Here is a 12,118-nt window from a genome sequence, read left to right on the forward strand (position 1 = left end):
ATGCCAGAGTGTGAATGGCATTTTTTTTTTTTTTTTTTTTTCAGTTGCTTCGAGGCGCTGCCGATACCCCCAAGCATCGCAGTCTTCTGAGATTTTTTTTATTAACAAAAACAATAAGCGGCCCCTAGCCAGAAACTGGCAAATCAGCTATGTACATACATAGATATATATATATACACACAATGATATACATATAATGATATATACATATAATCATTAATTACAATGTTATAAGTGTAATGAACATGTAACATGTCCACACACAGCAAATCACATCATGTAACTAATTAGAAGTATAAATTGTGGCACAGGAACCACAAGACAGCAGCCTTTTTCTGTCCTAGGAAGAACGAAAACAGCACCCACTGGAGGTAGTGCTATACCAGTGGGTGTTAGCTAATCCTGTATCCGCAGCTGCCCAAAATGGCGTACCAGCTTAAATAAAAAAAAAGTAGATGGCAGGCGATATCAGTTTTAAGAGATATCGTTAGACATTGCAGGTGTTGGGTTGGTTCCTTGTTGATAAACTTGAGAAGAGTTGCTTTCTTTTGGTGAAAACAGCAAAACAGAATTGTTGTAGAGCGGTTTGTTTGTTTGTTCGGTTTTTAGGAGCATTAGCAACTAAGGCCATATTGCTCCAGGATATGCGGTGGTCATTCCCTGACCTTTCCGCATCCTCCGTATTTGTTGGTGACGGGCTCGAACCCCGGTCTAATCAAGAAGAGTAAAGTAAAGTGTATTGATGTCTAACGGCACCAGGGGTTTCCCCCATCTCCGCGTTGCTTTCATTGTAGGTGTACCACTTCACTGGGAAGGCCAGAGATTTAAAAGTGTATGGATTTTGTATAAGTGTAATGTTATGTATCGTCGTTCATCTGGCCATTTAGCCGCTGGACCCTTACTGAGGCCCAACGTTGCCCACACTTGGCCCCGTGGAGGCAGACCAGGTACACAGTAGTATGGAGCTTTACTGTGGCAGGCCCTGCCACCTAGTTTCCTGAGATTTCAGTGGCTAAGGCCTATGTAAAAAAAAAAAAAAAAAAAAAAAAAATTGTAATGCAACACGCGGCGATTTTCAGGGTAAGACGCTAAGAGATTATTAGAGGCCAAAAGGGCATGCGTGACTTGATTTGGACAATTAAAATTTTGGTAGTGTGGGGCATACGCTGTGATATTTAGTCAGAGTGGGGAGGAGACTGAAGGCTGGGGGGGAAAAGTCAGAAATATGGGCTTGTTTGTTTGTTATTTGGTTTTTAGGAGCATTAGCAACTAAGGCCATATTGCTCCGGGGATATGCGGTAGTCATTCCCTGACCTTTCCGCATCCTCGGTATTTGGTGGTGACGGGCTCGAACCCCGGTTTAATCAAGAAGCGTGTGCTATGCACTGCTGCTCCTTCCCACCTGGCTACGGAGGCGCACCAGAAATATGGGCTCAATAGGGAAGACGGCCCCCGAGAAGGTCAGTGGGGCATGCCCATGCCCCACCAGGAGGAAAAGAGGGGTGGGCGATGGGGAGAGAAAAACAGCAGAGCCGTCCAGGCTTTGCTGTTTTTCAGGAAGAATCAAGAAGAGTGTGCTACGCACTGCTGCTCCTTCCCACCTGGCTACGGAGGCGCCGTTGTTGTAGAGCTGAGAACGATTGAGAATTTTCAGTCAGCGCCACTTCATTTCCTTCAGAGAAGTTGACAGCAGCTTGTAGTGTAGATCTGTCATCGTGGTACAGGCTGCAACGATACAGAACGTGCGTCCAGGTTTCCTCAGCACCACACAAGCAGAGATTGGTGTCAGACAAGCCAAATTGAAATAGTTTGGAGTTGATGGAGCCGTGCCCAGTAAGTATATACGATGTTGTGCTGGGAGAAAACCATTGGCGGACGTTCTTGTTGAGAGGGAAGGTAACTGCAGGAAGAAAGGAGCGAGTGACTTGACCAGTAGTACTGGAATCCCATCGTGATTGCCACACACTGCTAAGTTAATTCCAGATTCTCCGTTTCTCGTCTTTGATATTAGCAGTTAAGTTGCATGAGATGCCGAGAATCTCACCGGGAACTCTGTGCTTTAGACGATAGCACAGTCCTTTGAAGATGACATGCAAGTCTAGTGGTAAGACCTGCATGTCAAGGACCAGCAGAGAACACTGTCCTGCAGGCCCAGAGCATGGCAAGCAGCATAATCCGTTGAATGGAGATGAGCTTGGAACGGAGTTTAACATTAACGGCTCTATGAAACCAGACTCCCGAAGCATATGTTGTTATTGGTATGAATACTGCTGTATAATATAGTAAGAGAGTCTTCCTATTTAGTCCCCAGTCCAATTTGAAAATTCGGATAATTGGTGCAGTGAACTCCTTAATCTACGAGGCGAGGTGATTAATATGATTGAAGGTTAACCTGTCATCTAAAATTACGCCAAGATGTTTTAATTCAAGAACAAAAGGGATTTGCTTTCCGTCTATCTTTATATTTTTTATATTTGGAGGTCTTCTGTAATCTAACTTGCCCTTAAAAACTATCAGTTTTGTTTTTGTCGCAGATATTCTCAGTTTATGTATACTTGACCACTTGATTAGCTCAGAAAGAGTTATATTGGCTGATTGTTCTAGTTGAAGACGCGATCGACCTGGAATTAGAAAAACCAAATCATCGGCGTAGGCGAAGGCAGAGATATTGTCAGGTTTTTGCGTGAGCCAGCTGTCCAAAACTATGTTCCAGAAGAGGGGTCCCATAACTGATCCCTGGGGGCGTCCTCTTGAGATGGTCCTTGAGAGAAACTGCTGTTTCTAGATTACTTGAATGAGTCTATTTTGGAAGTAGCTTCTAATAACTTGGAATAGTTACTGAGAGTACTTGGCTTTGGTAAGACGATTGAGAGCGCTCTCCCACCAGAGGGAATCGAAAGCTCCCTCGAAGTCAACTAATATGGCCATTTTATATTTAGCCCTCGAAGCTGATATGTGGTTAACTAAAGAGACCAGGGCGTCTTCACAGGAGTTTCCCTTCTTGAAGCCAAATTGAAATGGAGACATTAGTTTTGACCTTCAATTAAATCTGCTACTCTGGGTGCTAACAATCTTTCAAATAGTTTGCCAAGGTTTGCCAAAAGAGAGATTGGTCTGTATGCTTTGGGACCAGATTTATTTTTGTCCGGCTTGTGAATAATTTTGATCAAAGCTACCTTCCAGAGATTCGGAAATATCCCCTCAGTAAGACATTTGTTGTACATAGAAGTATTTCTGGAAAGATTTCGGCAAATTTGATAATTACAGCATTTTCCACACGATCTAAACCTGGACATTTATGGATATTTATTTTGCTTAGGGCCAGCTTTAGCTCGGGAAGAGTGAAGAGTTCCCTTTCTTATGAGGAGTGGTAGGTTGACTTGCTATTCCTGATAGATATTTGTTCTGTAGTGAGATCGTCCACGGGAAGCAAGCGATCCAGGATGGCGTTAACTGAGTCATCCCAGTTAGTTGTTTCTGTATCGTTGTTCACTACAGTGTTGTACACTTCATGAGAGTGATACTTGTTTTTGCTAATTTTATACAATAGACCCAAGGGATCAGAATTTCGTGTGGAGTGAACTAAGTGTTGCCAGGAGGCAAGTTTTTGATTTGCAATTGTATTTACGTATTTTTACCGCTGGCCTTTATATTTTTTTTATTCTGGTGACTTCCGGTTCAGGCCAGGACCTTCTCTGTTGAAAGTCTCTGCGTGCTTTGTTCAGCTGTCCACCATGGAACTGTAGTATGCCTGCTAATTTTCTTCTTAGCGGAGCGTTCTGTAGCACGAAGTAAGGCAGCCTGTACATAGAATGCATATTCTGAGGCATTGAACTGGTTCAAAGACCGGCGAGTGTCAATGTTAAAATCCTGGTGAATTGAAGATAAAGGCCATTTGATGGTTTTGATAGAAAATCTACAGGTTCCCCTCCTTTTGGAGGAGGAGAACGAGGGGAACCTGTAGCATTTGGATGGAGCGATACCTTAAAAGTGATTGCTCGGTGGTCACTGTTTGTGTAGTTAGTATGTACGGTCCAATCAGAGATCCTCGAGGACACGACAGACGTTGAAATGGTTAAATCAATGTTTAATTCTCAGTGGACGTTTGAGAAGGTGTGCAGTTGGTTGGGTAAGTTGTGCAGATTTAAATTGTAGGTGAATAAAAATTCCTCGAAAATCCTACCTCTGTTGTCCAAGACACTGCTGAACCATAAGAAAGATTGAGTTTGAATCAGTTGTAATTATTAAATACAAATTTGTATGTAGGATTTAAAACAGCAAACACCTGTTCTAGTATCTTTGTGATAAATTAATATCTGATGATGGTGGACAATATAGTGACAGTAAGTAAACGAGAAAGTTGATGTAGAGACTAAAATGCAGGTGGAATTTTGATTACACAAGCCAGAGTTAAGTGATATCCAGCTTGTTGTTGAATATGATGATGGCAGATTTAGGATCTGTTGCAGAGGGCTGGATGATTCTTGTAGTCATGGGACATCCCATAACTTTGGAAGATTGCCCATAAATGTGCTTAGAGACATAAGGTTCCTGAATGCATATAATATCAAATAATTTTTCCGTTGCAATGAGCTTAATCTCATCAGCAACGCATCTAGAGTGTTGTGCATTGATCTGCACGATTGTAAGTTGGAAGGGACGGTCTGGTTCGCTGCCTGGCTATGCAGAGAGAGGCACACTACCCATCTCTGGTCTTGAGATCGCTTGTACCGCTGGTTGTTCATTATGATTTCCAAACGATGGCATTACCAAGAGACCTGCGGGGCCAGATATCTGTTGGGACTTTTGATCTTAATCAGGAAAGAGGAATAGGATGGATGCCTGGTGTGGACCTTGATGAGAGTACCGGGTATGTTGAGCTGCTTCAGAAGGGTTTCAATTTGTTATAATGTTGTTTCCGGGCATATTCGACTTATAAAAATGCTGGAGGGCCTTGCCCTCCTTCTTCTATGCTGCATCGTTTTAATACCTAGTGTGTTAGGGTTAGGGCCAATAACTGCATCACGATTCTGAGCTGCTTGGGTGAAGGTCTCCTTGTCTTGCTTGGAAGTAACTTTACTGCTGATAGGTGCTGATTTCATCCTACATGCTCTTGGTTCAACTGTCTTCTTGGAGCTACTTTCAAACGGCATGTTGTGACCATCACATCCATTTTTTGCATTACTGTTCGTTGTATGTTGTTGTTGTTGTTGTTGTATGTAAGTAATGCTGTTGCATGTTCACTGCAGCTGTGTTTTGCTGCAGATAGCTTGATTTGGGCTGTTTGGATTTTTTGTAGTTCAGTTCTGAACCTCTGACGGCCGCTTTAGTTGGTCTTCTAACGCATTATTTCTCCTTGTGCAGCTGGTAACTGGTGTGTAGTCCGGTTCGGTCTATTTAGCTGAGAGGATCTGTCACCTTATTAATAAGGAATCTGGAATTTTCTTTGTGTGATTTTTTTTGATAAATTCTAAATAGTCAAAATTCCTTAGCATTTCTTCACGAGGACTAGAGACCTCAAAAGCAGGTTTATTATTATTATTATTATTATTATTATTAATCGGCACCTTAGGTTGCTGCGGTACAGTCTCACTAGGCGCGGAAGAGACAGGATCTGACGTTTGAGTACCCACTCAACTTTTGAGTAGGGCTTCCTTTTCTTTAGTTGAGCTATTCGGGGTTCTTAGGTATGTTTCAAGAGTATCGGCTATTCTGTTAATACCGTCAAGAATCATCTCAAAGCCATTTGTTTCCTGCCCTTCTCTGTGCAATATTAAATCCTCAATTTTCTCGAGACGTTGTGCCCAGTTTTCTTGTTTTTTCCCATTGGCCAATATATATATATTTCTTTTAATTATTTATCGCGCTAATACAAGTGGCATGCAATTCTGAATTTTTTCTTTTCATATCTCTGTTTTCGTGTGAGTGGCATGTTGTATGTGTATAGTATTGTGTTGAGTTCTGTTGTTTCTCTGGCTACTTGGCCGCAGGGCCCGTAATGGGACCCTACATTGCCCGCCACCACCACTAGGAGGTAAGTCAAGCTGCCCATTATTCTCTGGCTGGACTCAGCCAGAGAATAAAGAATTTTTAATAAATAAATACAAATAATAAAAAAATGAAGTGTGAGCAAGGGTGATAGTCGAAGAATGGGAGTCAAAGCAGGGAGGAAGATGAAAGAACGAGGAAAGAAGGCGTCCTCCAGATGATTAAGACAGGGATGGAATGAAGGGTTGGACACTCCTGGGCCGGTAAATCCACTCGAGCCCAGGGACAGAAAAGTTTGCAAAGCCAGAATAATTCCATAAGAAGGTGTCAGCAAGTCGTGGGAGGAAGGAGACAACTGATTTCTCCAATGAGGAGAAATCAGTTGTGTACCTTTAATTTCTCCTCATTGGAGAAATCAGTTGTCCTGATTGTCATCTGTTTGTTTGACGGTTGGCTCGTCTAATTTCAGACTGATTTCGCAAAATCAGTAAAGGCAAGATAGCAACGCTCATCCTGTAGTAAGAGGTGCTTATTATACTGTAGGGTTTCCTGTATTTCGGTGATTAACCTCTAAATCGGGGTATTCATATATAGGACAAGTGTACATAATGTGGTAACAACTCTCTTCATCTCCACATGTACATGGAGGGTCATTTTCAATTCCCAGCATTGTCAGTTTGAGCTTGAAAGACCCCCCCCCCCATGTCCCGTAAGAAGGAAGGTAGCTTGTAGGCCTGGTGAATACTAGGAAGACTTTGGAGTAGTAAATATAATTGATGGGATGGGATGAATTTCCTGGTAATTATACCCTTTCCAGAGTTTTCCCAACTCTTGCCAGATTCTAATAAGTTTTTCGGAGGTTTTCTTCTTTTCATGCCTGGGATCATAGGTGAGGTCAAGAGTAATATCAGCTACTTGGGTTGAAATGCCCCTCTTCAAGAGTTGGAAGAGACCTCTGCGGATGACTTCCAAGTGTAGGGGAAGGCAGCCCACAGGAATTTGGAGTGCTGGTGAGGGTGTAACCGTGGTGCACCAGACAGCTTCACCATAGGAAACGATAATAAATTTGTAAATTAACATCAAGGTCCCACGCGTGATGCCCCAGTTCACTCGACTAATTAGGTTAATCATAGCAGAGTACTCCTTGTTCTTGTCGGCCAGGTGATGAGGGTGAAAGGGGAACTTCGTATCAATAAGTATTCCAGAATTCCCAAACTTCCGGATAGAGCCTTACCGAAATATTGTCTTTTTTTAATGACTGGTCGTCTAGTTATCTGCAGTGTACCTTTAAGTAAAATTGATTTAGTTTTCAAGCCACCCGATTAGCAACTGCCATTTCTGTAGCTTTGAAGGGGTTCTATTACTTATTGATACGACGTTCCCCTTTCACCCTTATGGGTTTCCAGGCCAGCTCTTGTGTCAGCATTCACTACCATGATGTGGTCTTGGTAGTGAATGCTAACTGCAAAAGCTCAACATGCTCAAAGTCCATCCCAAGAAACTCCATTAGGACAATGGACCAAAAAAATGGTCCTAGGACCGAACCTTGGGACAACATCGAGTGGCAATTCTAGTGACTGACTGGTACTTGGCAGTGCTGACAACCTGACGGTGACTCAGATATGATTTAATACAAATTAAGTGGAATTTTAGCATGCTGCAGCCTCCTTAGTATGCTGAGCCACCAGAATTGGTCAAAGGCCCCGGAAAAATCAATCATGATGGCAAATGAATACCTGCAATCAGTGATGGTTGATATTGCTATTAATTTTACTATGGTGTTCTCTCTGCTGAGACCTGGTTTGTATCCATATTGGGTTAGAGAGGCTAAGTTTTCATCTGCATAGTAATTAGAGAGCCAGTAGAGGATGAGTCTTTACAACAGTTTCGATAACACAGGCAATAGGCCTATATGGCCTCAGTTCTTCAGGTATCGTGTCAGGAGCTTTCAGAATAAATTTGAGAATAGTTTCTTTCTAGATGATTTTAAAGTACCGTCTGCAAGACAGTACCTTTCCGCTCATCTAGAAAGAAATTGGAATTAGGATGAATCATCTGGAATTAACAGGAATTTTGGATAATGGCTACGAATTTATTCACAACATCCACCTCAAGGAGGTCTTTGCCGGGGGTCTTATTTTCTTTGGGTTTGTGTCCAGTGAAGCTCTGAGTTCAGTTTCTGTGAATGGCTGCTCCACACTATCAATGGTGTAAGTATCGTTGGTCGGGACAATTGATTGCTCCTCCTCAGTTAAGGATGTTGCGTCATTAGGTAAAATAGTATCCAGCATATTGGTAACAGAATCCTGTCATGTATAAGTAAAGTTTCCATCAGGTCTGGTAGTTCAGGTGAGAACTTCGCCCCTAGGCAGTTTATTTATAACAATACGAAAAAAAAATCACCCCATGGTTCATTATTTTCGGATGTAGAAACCAAATTTTGATACAGGTGGTTCAGTTCTTTCTGAATATCCGGTATCTTTCCCCGGCTGCCTCTACAACTAGCAAAGAGGTGAGTGCGAGGTCTAAAAATCTTTCCTAGCTCGGTGAACTGTTCTTTGTGCCTCAAGGTCCGCATTCCACCACCAGACTACCTTTTGAAAGTGTTTTCTTTTTGGAGTTGCAGTTCACAGGCAACTATAGAGTTTTCTTGACAGTCTAAGTTGAAAATGTCCCCTATCAGTGGGCGCCTCCGTAGCCAGGTGGGAAGGAGCAGCGGTGCGTAGCACACGCTTCTTGATTAGACCGGGGTTCGAGCCCGTCACCACCAAATACGGAAGATGCGGAAAGGTCAGGAAATGACCACCGCATCTCCCGGAGCAATATGGCCTTAGTTGCTAATGCTCCTAAAAAAAAAACCAAATAACCAAAACCAAATCCCCTATCAGCTTTCTTGGTACAGAAATGTACATCACTGTGAGCAGGGACAACATGATCCACAAAGGGACCAAGAAAATGGTGGACGCTCTGTAATAAAAGGTAGTCCACGCATCAGAAAAGATATCTGCTGAACAGTTTTTTTTTTAATATTTTCTCATTGGCCACTCTGACATGGCTCACCTATTAATTAATTGCAATGATGAATTGCAACTATAAAGCTGCCCCTTATTTCCCGTGAGATACTAGGAACCCCCTCATGACTCTAAGAGTCATGCTAAACCAACCCTTTGCCTCTCCCGCGATGACGGACCTGGCGGTATGGTAGTTTCAACAAGTAATTTCACTACATGCTAAGCTATCATACCACAGAATGGGGAAAAAACTGGCCACTTTTGGTCGCGCAGAGATTCTGTTTATATTTAAAAGAAGTTGAGAGGGATTTATAGCAAAGATATACAAATATTCAAGGCTCCACGGTCAATAAAGTGCCACATATTCTGTGGTAAACATGCAGCCTAACTCACGCAAAATCTGTAGTACCACTTGGACATGAAAACAGAGAAACTTTTAAAATTGCAATGGATTTCCTTTTTTTTATTTTAAAAATGCAAAAAACGTTTTACTGGCAAGACAGGATAAGAATAATTTATGTATGTTATTATAAAATGGGGGGGAGGAGATAACTTATATTTCGATGCAGTGCCTTCTCTTCATTCGTAGGGTGCACAAATTTACTAGGAACGTTGTTCAGCACGTGTAGGTCGCAAAGACCTTGAAACTAGGAAGGCAATAACCTCGAAAACTGGCACAACAACGTCCATTACTATCTCAAATATGATTATTCGCTTGAATCAGTGTTTCGTGGCGCAGCTGGTATAAAAAGGTTTACGGTCACTTCTTGTAAAAGTTGTCACACTGGATATAGAAGTTCGTGAAAATGCTCAGATGTCGATGTACCGCGATCTAACGGACCACAAGTTCTAAGCAATGAGAAAGTATTACATATTTCTGATCAGACCTTGTTACATCCTAGAAATACAATTTATTACAACAGACACGTCTCTCTTCTGCCAGTGCACTTCAGATACATTTCCCTATATTTATTTTGAAACAGTACTTTGCACCTAAATCATTTTTGCAATTCCAAGAGACATGCCGTTATAAATATTCAAACAGTCCTTACTAATAAATAAATAAATAAATAAATACGACCTTATACTTCAGCTTGACCACACAAGAGTTTAAAGCCATTCATTTGACAAAAATATTAACTGTCTTTGCAGACAAGAGGATGCAAACAACGGTTGATCGAAGTACGTGTACTACTACAACGCCTCTTGTGATAGTAAGCAACTGTTCATTTATTTGCGCCATTGACGAACATTCTTCGTACAGTTGCATCACTCTACACAGAATTCCTATTATATTTTTGATTAAATCCGGTATTCCTGTTTAATGAAATTTAAACTATTGCAAGAGGGCATGCAATTTAATTGGATAACCTTATAACGGATAACCTTCACAACGAGATACCAGGTATTACACTCACTCGAATAAATAACGCTTCTCTAGTAGAGGAGGCTACTGTTATTTATTTGAAAGGGTGCCGTTTGGGTGTGGTGCCCAGTGAGAATAAATAACAGTAGTCTCCTCTACTAGAGATGTCTATGTATTATTTTGGATGAACAAAGTGGCATTTATGTAACACTGTTTCCACGCATGTTTCATGCATCTTATTATAGCCCCACCATCCACCAGTCATAATAAATGTCCCTTGCACAACTACATTATTAAAAATATCAAACAGTATCTTGATCTTGTGTTGCCACTACTTGAACGTAATTGTTTTTTTTTTTTGATTCAGTTCAATTAAACTGAAAACCGATATACTATACTTTCCGAAGCAAGCACAGTCACTTCCAAGGTGATATTTACGTGTAAAAAGATGAGTTTCATCAATTCCCACTTTACCACCTTCTCCTGCAAGCCTGAGATTAACGCCGCCGCTCTTAAAGAATTACATCTTACATATAATCAAATGCTTTTGATATTTTTCTAACATCATGGCCTCACTTCCTCCGTATCAATTAATTTTCGAATGAAGCAACCAATTAGATAAAGATGTAATGAAATGCTTTTTTGATAGAAAAATGTATCACTTGAAATATTCATAAATATCTTATTAGAACACAAATCTTTCCATTTTTTTTTTTTTTTTTTTTTCTATTTTGTACAGTCATTACTCGATGCTTACAGTTTATTCAATTCTGCCCACTTTCAAATAAGTCACATTCTAACAACAATTCAAACATAAAATCCTTGTCCATTTTTAAGTAAAATTCCAAAATAGGGGATTTTGGGGGGATAATAACAACAAAAACTATTTAAAATGTTGGAGCTTTGTGCTCGGTTCCCCAGATACTTTGGCACGCCCTGACTTGTCCTGATTTTGGGGTTTGTTATATGGTAAAACAGATCGTAGGCTTCCATCAATTAATAAAATCCAATTAGCTGGCTAAAATTTTAATTGCTTTTGTCAATATGTAATTAATGTAATTATGTAATGTAATTAAGTTAATGTAATTAATTATAGAATACCTAATGACACTTTATAAAATAAATGAGTGATAAATTTTAAATAAAAATATTTACCTTTCCTACAGTAGACATTACTTCCGATGAATTCGTTTGTTTTTCAACGTAGGCACAATTTTATCCAACCTAGAATGGAAAAAAAAAAAAAAAAAAAAAAAAAAAGGAGGTTTATGTAACTGTGGATGATTTATGAGAAATCAGAAGTAATGCAAAAAAATCTTCGCTGCTGATTCAGCATGCAAATACATAGTCAGCCATTCTACACGTTTAAATCTACGTGACGACACGAAAAACAGCAACATTCCCTCGTAAACTACTCTGAATCAATGGCACTACCCTTCTTCGCAAATCCAGATCCTCAACGGACAATTTATAATGAACTTCATTCCTCATCAGAAAAATTAATGCACCGCAAGATACCATAGTCAAATATTTCTCTGTGTGTGTGCGTGTAATAGCTGACAGCAAACGCGTAACAGGCACTTACGCCATGGATGCATTTCTCCAATGAGCATGACAGTTTAAAAAAGTTCAAGTACTGAAGTAATATTTGAAAAATAATTAAGTTTATCAGCTATTTGGATAGGAGATCTCCTTCGAAGTAGTCTCCTTGACACCATACACAGCCATTATGTGTAGCACAATTAGAAGAATC

The 12,118-nt window shown here is 40.6% G+C and overlaps 1 protein-coding gene across 1 annotated transcript in view; it reads right to left on the reverse strand.

Annotated features, from left to right (window-relative positions):
- Positions 1-11,598, reverse strand: part of LOC150081765 (alcohol dehydrogenase class-3-like) — a 219,853-nt gene extending 208,255 nt beyond the window's left edge. Inside the window, exon 1 of the mRNA XM_090378859.1 lies at positions 11,521-11,598. Coding sequence (XP_090234985.1) covers positions 11,521-11,538 — 18 coding nt within the window. The 5' untranslated portion in view covers positions 11,539-11,598. The remainder of the gene's footprint in view (positions 1-11,520) is intronic.
- Positions 11,599-12,118: the final 520 nt, after the last annotated feature.

The sequence above is a fragment of the Mastigoproctus giganteus genome, chromosome 8 (genome assembly GCF_048544385.1).
Source record: "Mastigoproctus giganteus isolate SK-2022 chromosome 8, ASM4854438v1, whole genome shotgun sequence".
Classification (NCBI taxonomy): domain Eukaryota; kingdom Metazoa; phylum Arthropoda; class Arachnida; order Uropygi; family Thelyphonidae; genus Mastigoproctus; species Mastigoproctus giganteus.